The sequence below is a fragment of the Argiope bruennichi genome, chromosome 10, assembly GCF_947563725.1.
Source record: "Argiope bruennichi chromosome 10, qqArgBrue1.1, whole genome shotgun sequence".
Taxonomy (NCBI): Eukaryota; Metazoa; Arthropoda; class Arachnida; order Araneae; family Araneidae; genus Argiope; species Argiope bruennichi.
The window spans coordinates 20,019,135-20,045,761 of NC_079160.1; the positions used below are offsets into that span (position 1 = coordinate 20,019,135).

Consider the following 26,627-nt stretch of genomic DNA (forward strand, 5'->3'; position numbering starts at 1 on the left):
ACTGATATGATTCACTTTTCAATATGATGCTACTCATGGTTATAAGGAGAATTTTTCAATTTATATTGGATATAAATATATGAAAGTCGAAAAATATTTATTCTTTTGACCGTTTTACGTTGTTTAAAATTTATAAGATGTTAGAACAATCTGGAATATGCAAAAAAAATTATTCTATTTTTTTAGAATTTTAGAAGACAAAAATAATGTTTTTATATTATTATAAAATTAAGTTAGTTTCTTCTTCGAAAATTAAATTAATAAAAGAAAAAAAAAAGGAAAGAAAGGAAGAAAATTCACGACACTTTTGAAATAAAATTCATGAATTTTCATTTTGCATTATAAAATAAACGGAACAAAAACGTACTAAAGATTATACGGAAGAAGAAAAAATAGATAATAAACGAAAAATTTTCAATTCCCGGTAAGAAAATCAAATTTTTCTCCCGAATGATAATTTCTTAACTGTTTTCTAAAAATAGACGCGACAGAATCTAAATGCGCTGCCAAATAAAAATAAACGTCCTTTCCCCCCCCCCCCACCACCACCACTGTCAGAATGAAATCTCTTCAAATCTTTGAAGAAATTCTTTTTGTTGGTGTTCTTTCTCTTCAAATCGAATTTTTGTAGGAACTCACGTAGCGAACTCCTCATTAAAATTGGATAATCTTCCTCCAGGTGAGATGGGTTGCCATGGGAACGAACGACAGAGGGCGCTGTCGTAGGACGGGAAGCGGGAGACAGAATCTTTTGGCAATGGCGAACGCAGCGTCAAAGCAAAAGTCGTTGAACGACCAGAACTCGCCGAAAAAGCAAATGGAGTTATAAGTGTGCGTAGGTGGATAGTTTTCGCGCTGAATCAAAAACATCGCTTGTGCTCATGGCTCTCGCTTTGAAGAAAGAAAGGGACTATCTGTTTCATTTCGATGGACAAGTCAAAGGTAAAATTCGATCATTTTTAAATTTTAAAACTTGACCACGCCGGATAAGAATGTTTATTTATAATGGAACGTTTCGACTCCATCGTAGAACAGATTGCGCGTGTTGTCTGTCTGCCTGCCTCACAGACCGGAAACGGTAGCCCAGTGGGTTAATCGCCGCTAGCGAATAATTTTCAACGGCTGTTGGGTATCGTTATCGATACTCTCTTAAATGTCACTTTATGATTGTTGTTGGAAGTCTCTAGAATCTGGGGATGCCATCGATTTCTAGTTTTCTTTTTGATTTTCGATTTCGAATGTTGGCGCTGCTGTGTGGAGGAAAAATAGTTTTTGGTTTTTCTTGATCGATTAGTTGATTTAATTCTCGAGTCTTCACGATTTCTTAATTTTTTTAAAACCAATACTCTGTTTTTGAACAGAAAAGTTATTGATGTTTTCTTACGATAAAAAGAAAACTAGGTATAAAAAAAATATTTTGCATATCAGTATTCTGAAAGAATTTTGTCAACAACAATGATCTTTTCGAAACTGTCATTGTTATTCAGTGTTCGATAATTATTTTAATTTCATTTGATTTCTTTAATATTACCTATATCTATAGAATATAATGTATCGAATCGGAATCGTCATGTTAAATTCTGCGACAAATTTGTATATTATAAAATCATATGATTACACAGTTTATAGATATTTGCCTCTAGTATGAATAAGAATTTATTTTAAATATATGACTAGATTTCTTGCCAATAATTTATTTTTAGATCTTGTTTACAAATCTTTTGTATATATATTTTAATTTAGATGTTGTTATATGTTCTTTGTAAACAACTGTTTTTTACGGTTATTTATGTGTTATTTCTTATTTTTTCTCTTTTAGTAGTCATAATATTTATATCAAATAATACATTTTGATTATATTTGTATCAAAGTATTAGTAATAATAATCCCCCCCCCCCCAAAAAAAAAATTCTATTTGACATCTGACATCGACTGCTTGACATCTCCATTGTAATAATTTGTCATGGCATGATTCGGCAGTTATTGGATTCAGTACATATGTTTTCCATATAAAAATTTCTGTTACAAGCATGCATCCTGTTGGATGCCGATTTAATCTAATTGCATGTTGCATTTAATAATGGTATAGATTTATAGATTTGATATGTTATATATGCAATGCCTATTACAGCATATCTGAATAGGAATAGTTAAAAAAATGAATTATATGTTTGAAATTTAATTTTTTTTAATAAAAAAATAGTTGTTTTGTTTATGTTATGTTTGTTTATGCACTCATTTAATATTTTTCTTTTTATAGTAAGTAATTAACTTTTTTAGCAAATATAATTTTATATTTCTTTCAAGCATTCATATTTTATTTATATTCATTATAATAAACATTTATTTGTGAAGTAAAAGACGTAATTTTTCTTTAATGACCAGGACCAGGGGAAATATATTGGCTGTTATTCGACGAAAATACTTTCTTTTTTTCTGTATTTTTCATTTTAAAAATATAATTAACTATTCTTTTTAGTGATATTTTACTTGAAGTCGTTCTTTTATTGTTTAAATTCGTGAATCAACATTAAGCAATAATTTTTACCATTTGGCCAATGAAAAGTACTTAATATTGTTTACATGTTTTGTGCTGATGTTTATTTTTGTAATGTGTTCGAGTTTCATTGTGTAAATATCTAGTTCTACATGAGGGTCAGATTCGGAAGTAATGAACTGACTGAATAATAATGATAATAAAAGAGTTGAAAAGAAAAAGGCCTTAAATAAATAGCTTTGTATGAAATGCAATAGTATTTTCTTCTCTGTAGATTTTATAGAATTTCTGATACCTCAGATTGCTACCAACTTTTTATCCTTTTCTACTTTTAAACGGAGCAGTAGTTAAGAGGGGTATACGAGAAAAACAGGATTTTAAAGGGATGATTCCTTATTTGATTCCAAATGGTTTACGCAAAAGTGTTTTGTCTAGGTCTTTTTATGTTTTATAATTAGACTCGCCTCTATCGTCGATTTTTTAACCCCCCCCCGCCCATATATAAATCTGAATGATGTATATATATTTAAAAACTAGCTGTATCATTTTGTATAGTTTGACATTTTGTAAATTTTTAGTGTTTAGCTGTCTTTAAAATTTTTACACTCTATTCAAAATGTCGATTTTCTTGTTTTAATGTATTATACGGTTTGACTGCCTGTTTCGTGAAAGTGTTGCTCACTTCTTGGTCTTTCGCAAAGCACTTAAAATGTGTAAGTTTCTCGAAATGGAAAACGGGTGGGGCATTCTTAAAATATGTGAGATTTATTTGAAAAAAAAAAAAAATGAATGTTTATTTTTTGTGATGTTTTTTTAATAAGTGTACTTCCAGTTTCTTGTATTCCTTAATATTTAAAATGACTATTTAAAAAAAAAATTGCCATTTTCGGTTTCTTTTGAATGATTAAAACATGAAAATATATTTCTTTATATTTTACTGGGAAATATTTGTTTAGGTATTGTTATGCTGGGATTTGTAGAATATGTTTTTACTATGAAACGTTGTAAACTAGCATCAAAAGGCTAAATAAACAAAAATTTGGATTGCTTGATAAAAATAAATTGTGGTATTTTAATTGTAAGGTATATACTGTAAGAAAATAAAAGTATTTAATAATACTTAATTTCCCTAACAAAATGCATTATTATACATTTCATTCAATTAGATTTCAATTTTGAGATTTTTTATCATAGATATTATTTTTTTTAATAAAGCATTTCAATTTCAATAACTTAACATTTTTAAACCATTAAAATTTGTATTTTTGAGGCATCTGATTAAAATTTTATAAATAGGTACAGTTAGAAAATAGGTCTTTGGTGTAAACATTTTTAAAAATGGATGAGTTTCATGACATAAAAACAAAACAAAATAAACAAATTATCTTTCATTAAAAGAGTGGACGATATGCCATTTAATTAATTGCTTAAAATGTTTTGTTTATATTTTGCTCTGGCGAGCTAAACAAGAAAAAAGAGGAGGAAAAAATGTGTAGGAATATTTAAAAGAAATCCCGTGCTGTTTATAATAAAAGAATCTCGTGAAAATCACGTGATTACTATCTTGATAGAAAGTCAGAGAGAATCGAATTACTTCTTATGAAGAATTTGCAAATAAAATCTTGATTGCAATTATTATGCTTATTTAAAAATTGTAACAGTTTCTTATTTAAAAAGAACTGATTTTTCGAATATATGTGCTTTGCATGCTTAAATTTCAACATGGAAATTTAAAAAAAAAAAAAAAAAAAAAAAATTGAGTAAAAGATACACCTTTCCCCTCTTTTTTTTCTGAAAAATTATTTATTACCGGAAAGACTTAAAAATATCGAATAACTGTTTAATAATGATTAGATCTTCCATGAATATATAATTTGCCAATTATTATATTTCTATTAGAAATAGGGGGGGGATCTGAAACATGGAGATTCGGCAAAATCTCGAGTTCGAATTTTATGACGTTTACTATACTCATACGAGAAAGTAATAAAGATGAAAAGTATCTCCAGTTAATTCGTTTTTATACATTTTATGGTTGTATCATGCTTTTCCGCGCGATTCGATTCTAGTACGTTCCATTCATCGTTCTTACACAAAGCACCATTCACCAACTTTTATTTGAGCATCTCATTAGTACATCTCTTGTCAATCAGAACAGTTGCTTCGAGTTAGATCTGGATATTCCATTTCAGCGCACACGTCTGGCGAGTATGTTATGGTTGAAAAGTGTCACAGATGCGGTGATACGCTGACTGACTGCTTTCATTGTCAGAAGGAAAAAAAAAAAAAAAGTTCTATCGTTCATGAAAAAAAAACTGTCTGGAACATTGGTGTTGCAATCGTGATCAACTGTAACACACTTGGATTTTCTACAATAAATAAAAAAAGCGCTAAATTCATGCAAACTAGTAAAATAATCGATACTTGTACAGTTTTATAATAATTTTAAAAGACGTTAAGGAAATAGAAATGGTATTCTAAATGAATTAGTTATGAGCTTACATAATTTTCCTTCTTAGAAAAACGATAAAATTCCAATTTTTATGTCAGTCATTCTTCTTTGCATTTACTTGAAAGCAGAAGAATTGCAAACGATTATTTTCTTCAAATGCGTTTCAAATATCAATGATACTTTTAGTTTCAATCTTTTGGCATCTGCTTAAAAATTGGGGAGTTTTCCAATGATATATTTTAAGTAAACTTTTTTGTATTTTATTTTAATGTTTGTTACCTTCATATTATTTATTTTGCTATAAGCTATGAAATATTTGGCAACAATAAAGTCATCATTTGCGATTGCTACCATTTGTAATATTCTATCACTTCTATGCAAGGATTGAAAAGAGTTTAACTTTTACTTGGATGAAAAGGAATCTACCTTTGACTTCCAACTTCTTTCTTAAAAAAAAAAAAAAAAAAAAAAAAAAAAAAAAAGGCTGAATTACTATGTTTAACGCTTTGAAGCAGGATGCTAGAGCTCGATAATTCTTAACCATTTGATCTTGTGATATTGAAAAAGTGACTTTACGACATAGAGCTTCAGTATAAATTGGATAAAGATAATTAGAATTTACAAATGAAAAAATTTTTGCTTCACAATTTTAGACCTATGATTGGAAGATCGCTGATCGAATCACGATTCCATCGAAACAGTATTAGGACTGCTTATGTCAAATTTTATTGGGAATCAAGTGTCTTCGCTCTGATGTGGTATGGAAATTTTAACTCTTTGCACTCGGATATCTCCTGTCAAACACATTGTTAGACAGTGCATCATTTTAACGTTTTATTTATTTTTATAAATTTTGATTGTTAAAAATATCTACAGAATGCTAAGAAGTTGTAGATTTACCTTTCGGAGAAATTCAATTTAAAACAGTAATATATTTTTCGGAACGTTAAACAAGTCTTTGTTTTAGGTGAATAATTATGCATCGAATTACTTTTCGAAGTGCATACTGTTATAGTGCATTAGTTTCAAAGTGGATAGTGGATATTGTACCGATGTTATTTTAACCTTTTAGTCATGGATTAGAATTATGCACCCTTCTTTAGAGAAACAAAAACACCAGTTCGAATCCCCTGTAAACGCATTTTTGTACTGCCGGCTAATGGTTTTTCTGAAAGATGTATCTAAAATTCAATACCAAATATTTTAAATCAAATTAATTATTGCAACTATTTTGCATTTCATATTCAGAAAAAAAAAATCTATGATATATTTCGCTACTTTTTGTCTTGTGTGGTAAGAAGTATTTAGGCAATACAAGTTTCTGTTTCTCTTAACTTCCTCCACCAGATATTTTTGATTTTTATTTTCTATATGAACAAGTTTATGTAAAAAAAATTCTGATAACCTTACAAAACATTCAATTATGGAACATTTTCGAGATAATTGGTTTAGTATTTCTCTTATAATACAATCAATATTCAAATTTAAAAGCAATTTGAAACGAAACAGTAAAAAATGCAATCTAAATACTGTTCAATTATTGAAACGGATGTTTTTAAATTATGAAGCATCTATTTTTTTTTGTTTTTGTTTTTAAGCAACGTAATATAAATCGTGCAAAAAAGTAAGTAGTAATATTATGTTCTAGCAATTTAATTTGAGTATACGTTCGATTGCACCGCCCTTTTAAATTGAATGAAAGCATATAATTACTATACTCAGAAAATATATCAAAATTTTGGTGCCCTTTTATTGTGGTCTCCTCGGCAATTGTCTGTGATAATCCATCCCTGCATAGCTCAACATGTCGTTTTGTACCATTTTGTATAAAATCTAAAGACTAAGGAAGGAAGGGAGAAAAACAACAACAGAAGACTTGATTTCCATTTATTATTCTGAAGAAGCTTTAATGCGATAAAATCGAAACCTGATCCCTTGCATCTTTGCTAACAATGTCATTCTCTTTACTTTCACTCGATTCTTATCTGATCTTATGAAGCCATTGTGTGAAGAGGTAAACTTATGGTTCATGGTCAAACTTTGCCACCCTTAACGTTTCTTTTAACCTTTTAAATACAGTTATTATCTTCCGAATTGGAAAGATTCAGGATGTCATGTTGCATAGTGACATTGTTTTGTTTAGAATTACAATTCTTTAGCATTTATCAAAATGCTTGTATGACCAGGGTAGGTTGTCGACTTTATAATAATCGTAATGAAGCTTCATTTTATTGAAAATGTGTCTCGTATAGTTCGTCAGATCTGTTGTAAATCTTTGAAAACTTGATGATATGTTTGAATGTTATTGTGGCGAGAATTTAACGCGTTTTCAGGCATTGGTCTCTTATGGACTGTCAGTAACAATGAAAATGAAAAGGCCCATTTCATTAACACATGTTAATGAGACGGACGCTCGTCTGATGTGAAACTTCAAAATGTAAATGCATTATATTAATTTTGTTTTGTTTTATTTATTTCATATTCTAGAAATCAAAATATCTCTGTAGTATTTTAAGGTTAAACTTTAAAAGTTCAAACAGTTTACTTTAAAAGTTTGGAATGGGATAAAATGAAAAATAATAGAACATGCCGAATATTTACTTACCTGTAATTCTACATTTCATGTAATTTTTGCTTGTGGAAGGGGAAAAACAAACAAACCTCACAGCCATTATTACTAGAAAGAAAGTGAAAATTATTGATTTTAATTGAGACCAGGGCAAGTGGACTCTCCGAAACGTTCTCGCATACCCTCTTAAAAAGATATATCCCCTTCATATCATACAATTGTGAATACCACGTCCGTGTCGCCAATTTAGCGGATTGTGATGAGCGAGGATAGAACCTGGGACCTTGTGGTTCGCAGTCCAGTAACATAACCAGGATACAAAAGCATATGCTCCTGTAGCGTAGTTGTTAACTGGCTTATATGCTATTCACCTCAGGCTTTGTACATGATGGTTTGCGTTTCGTACAGTAGTAGAGCATACTGGACATCTTTTTGTCGACCAATTGAAACCAAAATTTGATATGCAACTATAATTTTAGTAACAAATTCACTTTCCAAATTTCATTTCATCTAAATCATTGCGTTTTTGAATTATTGCATTTATATGCGAATGAATGCATAGGCAGGCGGCTAGATTTTTGATTGACTTGGTTCAAAATTTTATGCGGAACTATACTTTAGATGTTAAATTTTGTGTACTAAATTTGATCTTTCTAGCTTTTTGCATTTTGTAATTATCGTGTTCGTTTGTATTCGGACAAACAGATGAATTTTCTGTAAATGAACCTTATTGAAATACTATAGAAAAATACAAAATTTTGTGTAAAAACCATATATTGAATTTTTTCCGTCTAGTTTTAAAGCGTTTTTGCACTACAGACATGAATTCTATAATGTCTTTTTCGAACTCTGAGTTGTCTGATTCGTGAAGATACGTGAAAATCTCTTGATGCAATTTTTTGACGATTACAGTACTTTCTAAGCTTCGTGTATGAAGAAGTAAAAATGGGTATTTATTTAGAGAAAGGTTATAATAAACATTCTTGTTAGATTTAAATCAGTATAAATCAGCATCCTATATACTTTATTTTACTTATTTCTGTTCTTCTTTTCGGAACTTACTGAACATGGTTTATAATTTAATTTCAAGAATTACCTGTAATCTTAAATCGATGTCTGTGTAGTGAAGACCAAATAATCCTTTCCCTACAAAATGCATTCAGTAGATCAGGTTCCCTCCCCGCATCAAGTGCATCTGGCGTTCGGTAGCACTTGTTAACCAACCATACCCCTTCTAGACAATGGCCAGAAGCCGAAACGGTAACATCCGCTTATTCAGATGTGGTGTGACGTAAAATTTACTGCGCACATTAAATTTTTATGTTTAACTAGCCTGCTTTGTCGATTAGTTGGTTCGTCAGAATTAGTTCTCGTTGAAATTTTCATTTAAATACTTTATGTAATTTGGTTTTTAATAGCTTCTTCAGCAGAATATTTTTACGCTTTAAATTTTGTATAGGAAAAACTCGCTTAGTTTAATTTTTAATTAACCAAATTTAATTTCGACAACAAAAAGTATCTCCGTGGTTCTTATCCTTCAAAGAATGTATGTGTAAAGTGTGGAATGTCGAGATGAAACTGTTTAACGGTAACGCACACACTACCGCCACAATTTGGTTTAATTTTTAATTAATCAAAATTTCAGAAAAATCATTCCGAGTTGTATGTTCCCACACTCCAAGGTATGTATATACAAGCTTTAATTCAAACTGTCGAAACTTGTAAAATACCAACACACACACACACACACACACACACACACACACACACACACACACACACACACACACACACACACACACACACACACACACACACACACACACACACACACTTTTAATATGAGTAAAGACGTAAGTGTAACATGTTTTGTTCAGGTATTAGGTCCTTATTCCAAAAATCGTAGAAATATAAAAATAAAGTGAAAAACTGCAATAAGCCGTACTGGATTCCTTATTTGCATTAAAAAGTTGATATTTGCTTTTCTTATGAGGAACATATTTTTCTAAGGATTTTAAAATACTCAAAAATCTTGCCAAAAAAAATTTTAAATTTTTATATGTTAATAAAACAAGTCCCCTCACTCCCGCCAAGTTTCTTAAATACATTTGCATAACTGAATGGCGTTACGGCATGAAAGAGAAGCAAAAGTGGGAGACGGTCTTTTTCTTTGCCAAGAAAAAAGATTATTTTAGGAGGCGTGGTAACCCATCCGTAAAACGTTCCCGCACCTCATAAAATTACCCTAACCCTAAAAATGGCCCTGGATAAAAAGGACGAAAAAAAAAAAAAAAAACGGATAATAAATAAAATAACCATCTATCGATTGCAGTGTGGGAAAAGTGCATTCCAAAGTACGTTTCTGGGCACTTCTGTCCTTTCAGAAAAGCTTCGAAGACATTTTTCTCTTTTCCCCGTCTGACAAAAAAAAAAAAAGTAAATACTATAAAGCAAAATAACACTTCCCGGACCCTGTTGAAAGAGCGGAAAATGTTAGGGTAATAATTCATGTGATACACGAAGCATTCTAGTCAACTTGTTGACGACTAAAGGTTAGGGCGCTCTATCAAAAGCTTGGGAAAGAAAGAAAGATTGTTCTACGGCTCATCGCAGTATCAAATCAACGCTGTTTACTGACCAAATCTGAACAATATACTTTTTTTATTATTAAGCGATAAAAGTGTGTACAAAAAGCAGCTTAGTTTTAGTTCGTCCACCTTTGATGTAGTAACACATCAGTGTACTTGGAAAGTGATGAAGTCTTCTAACAAAGAGGACTTTGGTTAAGTTGATATGAAATTACTAGCTAAGATATTTTAAAAACATTTTTTTTCCCTTTTTGTCTGTATGTTATAATGTTTTTTGAGAAATGTTTATTTTTGTGCACTATGATGAATGGCGAATGCATTTTTTTTAGGGTTTCACTAAAATATTATCTGAGCAAGCTATAAAATAGGAAAAATATATGAAAAATAATAATAAAAATGAATTTATTAACAAAGTTTTATTTTTATTATTTTTTTATTGTTTTTGAAGAGTTTTTTTAAAAATAGAAATTAAATTTCTCGTTTTGTTTAAAGTGTTATTAAACAATTTATGCATATGATATTGGGTTTATGTTGGGGTAAAAAGTACGTTATAAAATGTCACCTTTAGAACTCATTGATATACTAAAAGAAACTTTGCGAATATGTTTCAAAGCTGAGTTTTAAATATAGACGATAAATTTAGTGTAGTTACCCTAAATTTTTCATCTAAATTTAATTTTAAATATGACATTAATATCTAGTATGAGAATGACTGCTCTTAAAATGTTTTCATCTAAGTGTGTGAGATAGATTATTGTGCTGAGTAGATTTTTTTATATCGAAAACACAAAAAGATCAGCAAAGTGAACCCTTTCATTATGCTGGATATTTAAAATTATCAGAAGGTTCGTCGCCATGTGGTCGCAGAAGATGTGACTTGAACAATAGCATTTGCACCAATGATTTTCTCTTGGATTATTTTATTGTTTTATTAATTTTCTTTTTTCACACAGCTTGTAGTTTTTCTGGCCGTAGAGTAATTTGAAAAATTTTTCTCAAATGATACTAACTTTGTAAATATTATTTGATAATAACCTCTAACTAATTTTCAATACTTATCTTAATAATTAGATGCGTTTTTGATAATAGAAGAAAATGGCATATCAATCCTTGAAATCTGTTTTTTACTGTATGCTATAAAAATAAATTGTAAATATTATGTATGATAATATTCGTATAAGAATGTCATTAGTTGGTATGGTTACACTGAATACATGCAGATAAATGCATATATAAATGTTCTGCCAAAATAATGATAAAATAATAATCATATTATGATGTATTGTTTGAATTTTGCAATTTGCAGCAAAAAGAAATAATTGTTCTGATTGGCATGCCACTTTATGTGATTATCAAAATGCATCTAATTATTAAGATACTGAAAATCAGTGAAATTGATAAATCAATAAAATTGGTGATAAAATAATCTCATTCGCAAATTTTTCCAGAAACATAAAAATGCTGACATGTTAAATTATAAATGCTTCTAAATTCAATAAAAATTGCTTAAAATTCTGTAGATATTTCAAAAGTAGTATTTAAATTACAAATTGCTCTACCTTCATATTTCAGAATTATTTGTATCAATAGAATGGTATCTTTAGAATCTTGTGAACGATAATTTAGTGTTTTAAAGTTGTAATTAATTAATGTTTTCTTAAAAAAAAACATTGACGGTTGCGATATTCTAAGCAAATTATTTTAATTATGATCCATAAAATGAAACTGTAGATCAAAGTTAGTTTTCTAGAAATCCTCTATAAAATCTATCATTCTTAAAAATAAAACGCATTTTGATATACTTTTTTTTATATTTATTATTATTAATGGTTTTTTAAGAATTAATAATAGATCTTGTACTCAATACAGTCTTCCAATTTTCAATTTAAATTAAAGTTAATCTAAAATGATATACTTCTCTATTTTACAGTACGAGAATATTTGTAAATTAGATGGCATGAAATTTTATAAAATGTCAGCAACATTCATTTCTAAAGTTAGAATTTTTACTGTTTCATTCCCCTTCTCATCCCTAAATCTTCCAGAAAAACAATCCCGAGGTGAAGGTAAATAGCGCGTGGGGCACAATATAATTTTTTCGCCCCTAGTCATCATCAGTGCCTTTCCAAGTGCAAATGGCGCACGGACCATGGTATTACTTTTTCGCCTTTACCTCTATTTTTCTTTTTAAAAAATGACATTAATACTTTATCTTCTTGGCACCCGGAACATCTATATCTACCTTGCTTCCCCTCCAACCCCGGTCGTTAGGCCACTGCTTAAAGTTGAAAAACTGTCTAGAACTGTCCAAGATGGAAAATTGCTTAGAATATTTATCAGAGACGAAACAAAGATATGTGCGAAGTCACGAAGAAATGAAATCGAGATTTTTCGAAGGTCATGTTTTCATCTGCTTTGCTGTTGCTGATTCTTCTGTTCGTAAGGAAACAAAGCAAAACCCACGCTTTTTTTTATGTATGTATTATGTATATTTACTCTAGTCTGAATCTTGAGATGAACTGGTTTTGAAGTTTTAGTCAGAGTGCGAAATTTACTTTAGTAGGTTCAACCGGTCATATTTTAAATTATTAGAAGTTTAAATTCTGGCTTTTTCGTCATTTATCATGTTCTTTTGTGAAAATATGGATATATTTCCATATTTATGTGGAGATAAAGCATATAAAATTATGGAATTTTGTATATTTAATTTTGTAAATGGTGTTTTGAAGGTTATTCGCTTTTTTTGAAAATTCATATTGCTCGAAATACAGATAGATATTTTTAAAAATAAATAATGAAATTTTATAAAATTACTGAAATTGTATGGAAAGCATTAACAGATACATTATAAATGTTATTTCTTTATTTTGATCCAATAATCTAGCTTTCTGTATCTTCTACTACTTTAAGCGAAATCGATTTTTTTTAAATGAAAATATTGAAGTTAAGAAAGGATGGATTTCTTTTAGGTTTGAGTCTTTTTTTTTTGGGGGGGGGGTCAGAAATGACTCACCCAGTGTAAAATCAGCGCACTTAGCTTCATTTCCATTTGTTTTTGAATTCCTGACCAGTGAATGATAATCAACTGATGTTTAAGTACACAGCACCAATTTAGTTTTAGAATAATAGCGTATCTTGTTATTCGTGCCGTTAATTAAAAGGCAAGCAATACATTACTTTTTGAAGTCAGGTTTTATAGGTTATTAGGTAGATTCCCAATCTTAGTCATCTTTAGTGATCAATAAGAGCACAGTATTTTACACTCATTCATTATATTTGTCTTTAAAAAGTGACGGAACTGCAATAATATTTTCCATCCGTCACTCCTAAAGATATTGATACCCGAGACACTACCTTGTTTACATCGCGTTGTCACTAAGTCCGGACAATTTCCATAATCATGCCATCCTTAACATTACAAACACACACGAAAAGAATAATTGTTATATTTATCAAAATACCATATTTTGAGAAGGAACTTTAAATGATAAAATCTTTTGCATATGTGACGTATACAAGGTACGTCACGACTGCTCTGGATTGAAGTGAAAATATTCCGACCTTGCATCACGGCAGTGGACAAGCGGCAGAGTGCTTAAGAACGATTTGCGAATATTTCACTTATGACTCTAAATGGAAAATGCTTATTTGTCATTTAAAATGAAGGAAAATACGTGCGGTATTTTTCTTTCTCGAGTGCTTCGCGCCGAGAATTCATGTCCTTGGTTCGAAGCTCTTCCTGAACGACATCTTTGTCGCGCGCCACTCGAATCGAATCTTTCGGGCGCATTCTGAATTTTCCCGCTCTTTTCCTCCTACTTACCTTTTTGCTGTTAAAACGAAGAGTGCACTTCACAAACATGGAGAAGGAATTTAAGAAAGAGATTGTTTCTCGAGTGGAGTTTTGCTGTTTTCCTTCTTCCGTCTGTCGTGCTGATGGAAGATTCCATTGTTCACTGTGACGAATCAACAACTTTCGAATATTCTTTTTCTCTCTTTCTTTTTTTCTCTCTCCCCGTCTCTTTCCTTTTGTTGAAAAGAGTACAACATTTTAAACGAGAGAGATAAAAGTTTGTTACCTTTGAGGTTGTAATCTCCGTTGAGGTTTTCTTGGAAGTCTTCCGGGCTCAAACGTGTTTTGAAATGAAAAGCCTCTTGTCTGGATAAAGAATTGCAGGGAATGCAATTCGTATTTAACTTTTGGAATGTAAAAATGTTGCGTGGTTTTTCATTTTAAAGTTTTCTGGCTCGATAGATGGAAAGTACTGCTACTTGCTGTTTAACTCTTTTAATGCCGAACGACGATATATCGTTCCTTCACAACACTTTCGGAAAATGCTAACGACGATATATCGTTCCTTAGCAACACTTGCGAAAAATGCTGACGATATATCGTCCCTTCACAACACTTGCGAAAAATGCTGACGATATATCGTCCCTTCGCAACACTTGCGAAAAATGCTGACGATATGTCGTTCCTTCGCAACACTTTCGAAAAATGCTAACGGCGATATATCGTTCCTTCACAACACTTTCGAAAAATGCTAACGACGATATATCGTTCCTTCGCAACACTTTCGATTTTTTTTTTTTTTTTTTTTGCTCCTTGCTAGTTAAGAACACCTATATTATTTTCCCTTCAATTCATATTTTTGAATCATGCCATATCTTAACCTATTTGGGTCACCAGCGGATGAAATCAAAGAGCTTTGCTTGGAATTCTGCATGAATCCCCCACCTCCCCTATGTTGAACAGAAGGAGAGAAAGAAAAAAAAAACCATCCTCTCCAAAGAAAAGAAAGGAATAGAAGATCATAAAAAAAACTACTAAATAAAGAAGCCCTTTTCATAGGAAAATTGCTTTAAACTAAAAAAATGCCTTCTGCTGAAATATATTCAGTGAACTGTCTATTCCGTTGCTTTGAGATATCTTGAAAGAATACACTATACTGAGCCAGATATTCCTGTGAGCCATGCGTTTAAATTTAGAAAGGAATAAAAAATTTCATGTTTAAGATTTTTTTTTTTTTTTTTTTTTGATAATAAAATTTTCTTGATCTTAACTTTTGACGGGGTGAGCTTATAAATTGAAAATAAAATTCACCTAAAGGATCACACAGTTTTAGGTATGACGAATTTGTAATTATATTTTTCGAAATTCGGAATGCTTTTCAGATATTAAATTGAATTATTTCAGAAAATCAGATAACACACACATATATAATCTTTTTTTTTCCATCTAAGTTCATTTGACATCTTTGAAGTATCAGACGATGAATCATTTGACATTTTCATCATTGAAATGACAGTTGAAAAGAAATTTTACTTTTATTTGAAATTACGTAAATATCTTTCATTTAATATTTCTTTGCAAAGAATATGTTGGCAGCATTCGTAAATTTTATAAAAGTCCTTAAAATACTTAAATATTTCATAAGTGCATTTAGTTTCATTTTTAATGGAACAATGGACTCTGAAATAAGCAAAAAAGGACAGAAACATGAAATTTTATTTTTATCGTTTCCTCACCAAAATATACGTTTATATTCAACTAAAATAGAGTTAAAAGATATGTTGTTCAATAAAATGAATATTTCCAAGGCATAGAGAAAAAATACATTTTAATTCCTTTCCTCAAAATGATGAAGTAATTAGATTTAAATATCTTTGAAATGTTGCAGGTGTCTTACTTTTTGAAGAAATTAAATAGAATTGACAATAAAGATTTCGGTTAAATTTTTAAAAAAATAGGGTTTGCATTTTATATTTCGAGTTATTTTAGATAGTTAAAAGTCAATTTTAGTTCCAAAAAACATAAAATTCTTATGAAATTTCAGTGTGTATAAATATATTTATAAAAAAATTTGCATTTAATTGGAATTATAAAATCATACACAGTTTTATACCAATAAATTTGCATTTGGTAATAAGGAAAGAATAATAGAAAAAATTAAAAATTGAGTTGCCTGGAATATTTTAAAACTTAAACAAATTACATATTTTTTAGTTTTTTTTAAAATATTTTATTTAAAAAGTTATTTTAAAAGAAATTTGATGTGTTTATATTTTAATACATATACATAAAAAATTTCATAACTTTCAATGAATATTTCGCAAAAATGCATAGTAGAGTCTACCGTACCCTTAAGGGTTTCGTAAGTCGGCATTGGTCAGAACATTTGCTGAATATATTATTTGTTTAATGACAAATATTAATGTATTATAATTTTTTTTCTAATTTATGTTGATCTGTTATACTAAAGTTTTAAGAAAGAAAAGTGCTGCTTAGTAACCGACTCAAATCAAGATTTAAACTTACCTTACGTCAATAATTGTGCACAAACATTTATTGAGTGTTAAAACCGCTGAAATATATGAAAAAATTCTCCTTTGAATCATAAAAACGATTTGTTTTTTAGTGTTCTTCGAAAAAATAACCGAGAAGGGTTGGAATTATTTTTTTTTTTTCGTTAGGAAAATTACATAAATTATATTCTTTTGCAATGTTGTAATCTAATGTAAAAGGTAGAGAATTCCGAGATTTTTTTTTTTTTTTTTCAGAAGAATGCTTTTTTCATTTCCGTTGCGTGTATAAAATAGTATAACGCGTATAAAATTTTTCTTCGTTGCATTTTTTTTTTCTGGTTCTGTATACAGACAGGATTACAAGTGAGATTTATCTTTGCAATTTTTTTGTTTTTTTTTGTTCAATTTTACATTCTATTTCTCGCTGGGGTATTATTTGGTTTTTGTTGTCTATGTAACTCAGTAAATTAACAAATTATTTATGCATTAAATAAATCCAACCTGTTGAATAGTAATAGTTGTCTGTGGCTCAATAAAAAAGTAGTGGAGACTGTAGCTTTTTTAAATATTTATTTCGAAACTCAACAAAGATATGCTAATTAAATAATTAAAGCATTTAAAAATTGGATTGCACCCTCGCTTAATAAGAGGTAAATGTGAAAAATAGTAAATCAGAGAATTTCGTCTTCTGATTAGTCGAGGAGCATCTATCTCCTGGTCTAGCCACGACCTCCGTAATACGAAGGTCGTGGTCTAGCTCGCACGAGATCCTGTTTCACCACCCCGGGGGGGGGGAGGAGTGGCGCTGCAAATGAGCTTGAACAATAATATTTGTTACATTAGAACTTTATATATTTAAAAATAAACATTTATATACACGTGGATTACTATATATTGTTGAGTACAATGTTAAATAAACTTTCTTGCATATAACATTTACTTGACTTAAATGTCAACATCTGTTTTGAAATGTGATGTCTGTTACATTTGTTGTGATACAAGCATTTACATTTTGCTCTCAGATACTGATCTATGAACTGGTTAAGGTTGCAATGGTTAAGGTCAGTCTTAAAAAAAAAGTTAAAAAAAAAATAGACACTGTAACCGCATCTAGATAAGTCGCTTTTAACAGAGAACGTGTATGAAGTCAGAGCTTCATTCAAATCTTTTTTTTAAAAAAAGACAGTGGAAGTTCTTGTGATAAAGAAAACAGCTGTTATGTTTATCAACAAAGCGCTGCAAGTCAGACACCACTGCTTTTGTAAACTCTTCCCGAAAGCCATTCTGCGCTTTTGCGTGGGATTTCTATGTAAAACAATGGATTCTGAAGGAAGCATTCAGGATCCATTAGATAATCTTGTGACCAATCATGAATAGATAACTAAATCGGAAGAGAGTTTCTCAGAAACAGAAGGTAAGTTTATACCAATATTTAGCAGAGTAAAGGTATGTTATAAAAATAATTCTGAAAATTTAAAATACGAGTAAAACATTTGGTTAATTGATTTTGTAAAGCTTGATTTAGTTAAGTTATATTAACGTCCCCTTTTAAAGTAACATTAAGGCTATTTTGGGACGGATCGCGTCATTTTGAACTGCAGTCAGATGATGAGGATGACACCTGAGCTGATACCCCCTCTCCACACTTTCGCACCACAAAAGTATTTTTGTATATCATACCTTAATTATTTATCCAAAATATAAACGAAAATAGACATTAAAATTTAAAATAATTGTCAAGATTTCAAAAGTTTCTCTTCACCATTGCTTACAGTTGATGAAAAGGAATAAAACAATCAAAATGATGTAAAAAAAAAAAAGGGAACAAAACTGGAAATAAAGGAAGGGGGAAAAAAAAGAAACCCAGCAGAAGTGCAATCACTGAAATTTCCTGATAAAATTGCAATATTACATTTGAACATTACAATTGATTGCCCTGGTGGTAAGAACTCAGTTTCGGAACCGAAGTGTTTCAGGTTCGAGACCTTATTCCACCAAAGAACCGTCGTGTAAACAGGCCTGGTGCACTTTAAATCCATCGAGGCCAAACGTCCTCCCGCTGGTGTGGTGTGGAAGTTTGGAGATTGCGTGTCAGTTCAAGTGTCGTCCCCATCATCTGACCGCGGTTCAAAATGACGTAGTCCGTCCAAAAATAGCCCTAGTGTTGCTTTAAGAAGGGGCGTTAATATAATAAATTAAACGAAAATGTAACTGTAATCTTCCCGCTCTTAAAAATTAGGGTCCTTCAGCTGGGTTGTCAGGAGTGCGCAGATTTTCTTTTCAAGTGTTCCGAACATGAGTTTTGTGAGTCTAAGTATAGTAAAGAAATCTCGATGTGCATCTTGGACTTCTTTTTTTTTTTTTTTTTTTTTTTTTTTTTTCAATTGGCAAGTTTATTTGCATTCGGACAATCAGTCAGACAAACAAACTTCTTGTGAAAAGACCTCGTTTAAAATTTGACAGAAATCTGCAAATTTCATGCAAGGACCATACACCAAATTTCATTCGTCGTTTCTAACCAACCCAGCTGCTGAGTTATCGTGTTTATACTCAGGTATAACTTCTCAAAGACTCAGATTCGAGCAAGTCTAAAATATTGAGATTTCTCAAAATTTTGATTTCGAATTTTTAGACAATTACAATATTTTCTCTTTGTATGCTTTGTATACGAAGAAGTAAAAAGAGTAGACTTAAAAATGTTTTTTACAAATATATCTTAGGAAGAATATTACAACAGAGAGAAAGGAAAATTGATAACAGTAACCGGTTAAGTGGTTGAAAATCTAGTGGGTCAGACCTCTCAAGCATCTCCCTACATAATTTTGTTGAAGAACCACTGATGACATGCTTTTACCTACGCTTAATATATGAACAACAAGAGCTGCAAGATTATCATCTATAGCGAACATTCATCAAGAAGAATTATATTCATGATGAAGATAAGCTGCAGAAGAATATGATACACTTCCGGGAACGCATTCCGTCAGTAAAATATCATTATTTTCCATTCGGACAATTTTTTAATACGAGAAACAATTTTGGTCCATTGGTAATTGTGACACTCTGGTTCGAGTGTCACAAAACGATAAGGGAACGATAAGTTTTTGATTTCCACTTACTTAGTAATCTCATTACTATGCCATTACCCCATTCACCTTTTATGTTCGGAGTTTAAGAACCTTGAGTTCAAGAACTCCGTGATACTCCCCTCAAATCGGCAATCTTTGAATTTTGTTCATTTGTAATGACAATAGCTAATTTTTAATACGAATGCAATTTTTTTTTGAAATTCTCGAGTTACCATTAAATCTATTTTATTGGTATTTACATTAAATTGAATCATTTATTGACTGTTCATTTGAAGAATCCGAAACTATCACTTTTGAACGATTTTACCTCGACATCACTTTTGAACGATTAGAGCGGTGATACATGATGAGTAAAATAAGTTCTTTGCTAAGCCTTCACCTTCATTCCGTTCTGTGCGTATTCTTACAATCCCCTGCCCCCACGCACTTGTTATTTTTAACTCCACTATTTTAATGAAAAAAAATATCTATTTATTGTTTATATAATTTGCTCAATTTTTCAGATGATTTGCAGTTGTTACTGATTTTACTAATAATTGCGGTTTACTATATTGTTAAATATCAGCAAGCATCTTCATCTTTAATTTCCCCCTATTTTGCTGATATAAATATTTTTGGCGCATGCGCAAAGGATTTCTGTAGATAGGAATAGACAGTAGTGGTGCGAATTACTAAATTTGTTTATAAACTGTTCTGTAAGTTACTTCATCAAACTGTAACCATTGTACAAATTCAAGGCGTTAAATTTGAACCAAAGTGATAGTTCTAAAAGAACAACTCGACATTTTTGTTTCTTAGTTTATTACGTTATTTATTTTTACGTTTTGTTAAATTTCGGTTTTAAAAAAATATGGCTTACACCAATGTCACTTTAAACCGCCCATATAAGGAAAATTAGGATAAATATCTTGATAATGAATGAATTAATAATTTTTTAATGAAATATTTCAAAATATTTTTATTTGAAGCAGCACTTGATACTTCAACTAGTACTATGAGATGAATGATTCGGTTATTTCAAAATTAGTTTCAGTCTGCGGATTTTTGTTCAGCTTTCTGTTTGTTTCCTCTTATCCAAGCTACGTCTGCAGCTAGTCTCCGGAAATGTGATCAAACATTGTATGCAGCGTTTACTAACTATTTTCACATTCGATTCTCAAAATATCACGACTCTAGAATGAGTAGTAAATGACACATTGCCTGGTGTGTAATAAGCACGCGCTGACTGACCCCATCGTAAAGCTTGTAGGCGTCTAATTAATTTTAGTTTTTAAGATTTCAATAATAAAAAACACCATTTTCTGATTAAAGAAATCGCATAATCGTAAGAAAGTGCTTGAATTTGATCAGGACAATTAACTAAAGGATCATTTTTTTTATTAATGATAATTATTGAAATATTTTTCTATTTCATAAATTGATTTTAGAAAAGGCATTCAGTTAGTTTCTTAAACAAAATAAATTTATAAATTAATAAATAAAAATCTTTATTATGGTTCATAATAAGAAAGATATTGAAACATTTTTTTTGTTTGTTTGGTTTTATTGGAAAATTTGGCGGAAACTTACTCCAACTTTCTTTTCCGCTTGAATTAATAGTAAATTGCTATGAAAAAAGTTGTAAATTCACTTGTTAAAACCATATTTTGTAGTGGAAGTATTTATTTGTTGTTTAGAACCGCAAAACGACATACTTCCAAAAAAAATTGTATTTAATTTAATTATTAAAACCACTTTATGTGGTGAAAGTGTCGATTAAAACCACTTTGTGGTTAATTAAGTGATCTCAGCTCGTTTAGAGACTATAAAATAGCAGGTCATGGACATTTTAACACGTTAAGTGCCATGTCACCCATATTTTGGTGACAGCAAAAGTTCTCATTCAGTTAAGAATTTGATGCTAGTAAAATATTCTTATTTTTAGTTTATATATCTCCTTGTTTCATTCCTTTGTTCACCATGTGAATCGCTTATGATTCACACTTGCCGACTAATTAGATATTCTCTTCTCTATAACAATTAAGAGATAGTAAAGAAGAAAGCGTGTTATTAGATAGTGGTGCGGATCACAAGCGTGATTCATGGCAGGGAACGTACTGAAGTAGATGAGTTTAGCCATTTGAGAAAGGAGGAAATGAGACAATGATGTATTGTTTAACAATAACATTATTCAAATACTTTAAATCGCCTTAAATCAAAATGGGTTTCTTAACTATAGAAAGGAAATAATTTTGATATTGCGTTAGAAAACTATGTTTCCTGTTCTTTTTGATTTCTCGTTAACAAAGTATAAAGAAAGATTTGTTATCAAAAAAATTCGAACTCGAGATTTTGACAACTCTCCACGTTTTCGATCTACCCGAGTTCGAAAAACACGTCTGCTTGTCTGTGCCAAAGGTAACTCAAAAATGCTTTGCGCTAGACGGATAAAATTTGGTATACAGATTTTGCACCAAATTTGTAAATTACTATCAAATTTTAAGCAAAATCTGTTTAGAAGTTTCTCTGTTCAGCTTTCGAATACAAGTCAACACAATAATTATCCATCTATCTCTCTTCGTTTTGTAAAAATCGATGCACAGATGTAACATTTATACTGTAGACACCTGTCAAATTTTGATCGCAATCCAACAAAGGATTGATCGTCTATTGATTTGTACTTTTAGAAGCATGTAAATGCGATAACTTAAAAAAAAATGCAATTACATAAATTTATCAAATATGGTATGTGATTTTCTGACTACGGTAGCAGTGCTGGATCAAATTTTGGTTTCAGTCTTTTCGGAAAAAACGTATTTAAAGAACAAATTTGATTTTCGGGTACTATTAACCGCAGGTCAGGGATCAATCGCCAAAAAACTCGTCAAGAATGACACGATAAATTCTGTAAAAATACTAAATTCGCGTCTAAGGTTATTATTTCGTAACTATTGCACGCCAATGTCATGTAAGGCATTCTCTGCCGTGGTCCATAATTTTTTTTGAGAGGGGTTGAGGGTTGGCGGAAATATCTTTATTGTAAAGTATGCGAGAAAGTTTTGGAGAGACCACTCCCGCTGGTTACCTTTTCCTGATTAGTACTGGTAGTTGGATCTTGCCACCCTGGAGGGAACACAAAAAAAGTGGGGGTCTGGCTCCTCCCATCGATAACGAGATGTACTTCCTTAGGGAAGGGTTGTACCGTGGTCGGTAATGGCCCCACGGATTCAACCATAGTTCCCGCCAGTGATGCTGCTGCGGTGGTCCGGCCATTCAGTATTATTTATGCTTGTATCTTCGGGTGGTCGGAGAATCAGTGATACGACTTATCTTATTAATACTGTATTATTGCTATATAATGGTGCTTACGGCAGGATTTCGGGTTCGATATTTTAGCCCATTATAAAATCGAATTTTAATGCTATGACTTCCAGTATTTTATCTTTTTCACATTTAAAATTTATGAAACATCTGAATTCTCAGAAAGTAAATGTTTTTCTTTCATAGTAGAAAAAGTGAACCAGACGTTGGAAAAACGATAAGGATTTGATTTCCAGCAAAATAGTGACAAAAAAAATATTTAGTATAAAATAATAAATTATGAAAAGCCATTTAATCAAAACTTGAAAGGATTAAAAGTATTTGCTTTAGAAGTCAAATATTTTATTTGCAAGAATGTAACGATTTAGCCATTTCTAATTACTCAGATATTGACTTAGTCTGTCATTTGCGATAAGGTTATCATGAGACAGTCTGTTTCCCACGCACTTTATTCACTTAACGAATATTTCATTTTTGATATTAAATGTCATGTAAGGTTATCAATAAGACGGCAAACTATATCTGAGTAAATGTCAGGAATTTGGGGAAAAATCAGGGAAAAAGATTTTGAATGTAAATAAGAGACATTTGTCTTTCCAAGTTGTGCATTTTTTTTTAGAAGATGATTGATAAAATGCATCAAATGAATAGTTATTAGTTAAAAATACATTATTCATTCATTATATATTATTGATTATTCATTTCGAATATTTAATTCTTCCTAGAAAAAGAAATATTCTAGGAAAGAGTGGAATAAGGAATTTTCCGTTTATGAGTGTTTATTCATCATTTATGAGTATATGAGTGTAATAAACACTTATAAATGTTGTTTCTTTCCCCAGAGAAGTTTTTGGCGATAAATAATGGGATAGAATTTTAATATTTTAGTGTGATAAAATATTCATTCATTATATGTTATTGATTATTCATTAATATATAATGAATAATATTTAATTCTTTCTAGAAAAAGAATATTCTAGAAAAGAGTGGAATAAGGAATTTTCCATTTATGAGTGTTTACTCATCATTTATGAGTATATGAATGTGGTAAACGCATTATTTTTTTTCCCCCAGAGAAGTTTTTGACGATGAATGATGGGATAGAATTTCAGCATTTTAGTATGAGAAAATATTGCCGTTATGTTATTATATTTGAAAAAGAATTCGTAGTTAAAAGAATAGTGTCAAAATCATATATTAGTTGATGGTCATTTATAAAGAGGAAGGCCATGGTATTAAACCTGTGGTATCTTGAAAGTCTGCATAATACAAATTATTATAAGAATATTAAAAATATTTAACACTTATTTAAGGTAAAGTCTCCTCATGTCAAAGTATTGGGAACTATTTTCATCATTTACTGAGAGATCTCTCATCAATAATATAATTTTCTTAATCATTTTGGTTCAATATCTCGGTATATTTTCCGAAACCTTATTATTTAAAATTGCAGCTTTGAGAATATTTGTTGTTCTTTATAAATAATATAAATTAGTTAAACCCTTTCATTGTCTTGCCATTGACATTTTTTTTTTTATCTAAGAGTTTTTCTTGGCCCATTTTTTTTGTAAACTTTAAAATCATTATCTCTAAATTTGAAAAAGTAAAACATGTTGAAAAATGGAATTTATTAAAAAAAAAACTTATTCATACTTTGTTTTTTCATATTCAGGATTCATTTACACACCCAGTGAAATAATAATCTACAAAAATTAAAGTAAAAGGCATACATTTTTGTGCTCTGTCAAAATTCACATAATCAAATAGAATTTCTTCATTTTTTTTTTTTTCAAATTTCGCATTAAGATTTTAGTAAATGTATCGCGACAAATAATTTAGTTATTAAAAACTTTCTCTTGGCGCATGCGCAACATTGCCTAAACAAACGACAGAGAAAACAAACGCCCAAGATTTGTTTGTTAATGCAAATAAGCATTTAAAATAAACAAGTATGGAAAAGATTTATTTTGAGTTATTGATATTAAAAAAAATGTTTCTTTTTATTCGAGAATTGTTTTGAAATTAACTGTTAATTTAAAATTGATTCAAAACTTGATTACTTGTAATTGATAGATTATTGAATATCACAATGGAAATGGTTACCTTCATATTTTAAGATGCAAATATATATTTAAATTAAATTAAATTTAAGTTTTGTATTATTCTTTGAAATTTATGAATAATGAATTTTAAAAATGAGCTATTTGTGCTTTTTAAAAACAATTGAAACGTATTAAAAATTATTTTGCAAATTAGTCAAATTTTTAAAAAAATTTCTAGAAATTGAAAGATACTGTAATTTTTTTAACAGATTATTTCATTTTAATTAAAATAAAGTTACAGACGATGGAAATATGTGAAGACTGTAGGGGATTGTGTATTGTAAAAAAATATTTTACATTAAAATATTAACACAAATATGCTGACTTTATAATATATGGCGACTTCAGTTTTTACTATAAATATGAATGTTATAATTATTTCAAATTTGACTCCAGATTTATTTATTTTCCGAATTATAAGAGTATTTTGACAATTATAAGAAAACTTTCTGAATTGTAAAGAACATTTTGATGAAATTTTTGCGATATTTAATCAAATAGTTAATTTTTCAACAATGAAAAACGGAAGAATAATTTCATCCTTTGCAACGCTCTGTATCAGCTAATGCAGAATATTTAAAACGTTATTATTTATTAAAATGATTAATTTACTCTTATTTATGTCTTAAAAAGTTGTTCTGGTTTTTATTTAATTCATTTAAAATAAGCGGGAAGGATAGAAGAAAGCATTAATATTAAAATAAGTCTTTGATATTCAATTTTTTTCTTCTCAAGGCTGTTCATTTATTTACCTTTGATTATCCCTTACTGTATTTCAATTAATATTAATCAATTTAAACTTACTCCTGATGAAATTACATAAACGCTTCGAATTAATTACTGCCCACTATCCCTCATTGATCCAAATTCTATTTTTCGAACACTAGCCCGCATGATAGCTCAATTACTCTGCCTTGCTTTTCATCCATAAACCCACTTTCTTCTGTGAACACTGCCTGAATTCCTGATCAGATTGTGAAATCGAGAAAAAAAATCGAACACGGCCAATAATATCCTCATTTTTATTCCGAACCGCACAGGTGGTTGCTTCTTAGACGCGGCCTTGCGATTGGTTCACCTGGTGTGTGACATCATCTCCACCAAGGAAATCCGCTTTTGGGTTCTGTGGACGGGAAATATAGTCTCCTCTTGATACCATCCGTTTCATGCCAATCCGACATCCTGCCTCGCGTTTCCCTTTTTGGCTGCATTTTCTCGTTTGGCTAAAATGGGAACTTTTGGGTGCTTTACCCTAAAAATGTGTTTTCCTTCCAGAAATGCTATATTTGTTTCGAGTTAATGGTTTGAGGAGTTTTTAGCTTCTCTCCCCTTATTATATGAGCCGAAACTGCAAATTTGATTTTTTTTTTCCTTTTCATTTTATTAACACAAGAGATGAAAATCGTTTGTTTAGTATGAGTTAGCTCACTTTTATCGTTTGGCGCTTTTCTTGATATAAAAAAAATTACACCCAACTTTAATTAATTTTTTAAAAACCATTTTCAGCCATTTAGAATCTTTGCATTATTAATTTCATTTTTTAAATAAAATCTTGATTCATATGAGCTAGCTCAATTTAACCGTTTGGCACTTTTTAAATAAATAATTACACCTGACTTTAATTAATTTTTAAAAAACTTTTTCCCACAATTTGTTGTTCATCTTATTAACTTCCTTTTAAAAAAAATCATCTTATTTTTTCTAAACTTCTTCAGTTTCAATGA

The 26,627-nt window shown here is 30.2% G+C and overlaps 1 protein-coding gene across 2 annotated transcripts in view; it reads left to right on the top strand.

Moving 5' to 3' along the window:
- Positions 1-744: 744 nt before the first annotated feature.
- Positions 745-26,627, top strand: part of LOC129987981 (SLIT-ROBO Rho GTPase-activating protein 1-like) — a 284,069-nt gene continuing 258,186 nt past the window's right edge. For both annotated transcript variants that reach the window (XM_056096035.1, XM_056096038.1), the window contains exon 1: positions 745-942. In XM_056096035.1, coding sequence (XP_055952010.1) covers positions 882-942 — 61 coding nt within the window. In that variant the 5' untranslated portion in view covers positions 745-881. The remainder of the gene's footprint in view (positions 943-26,627) is intronic.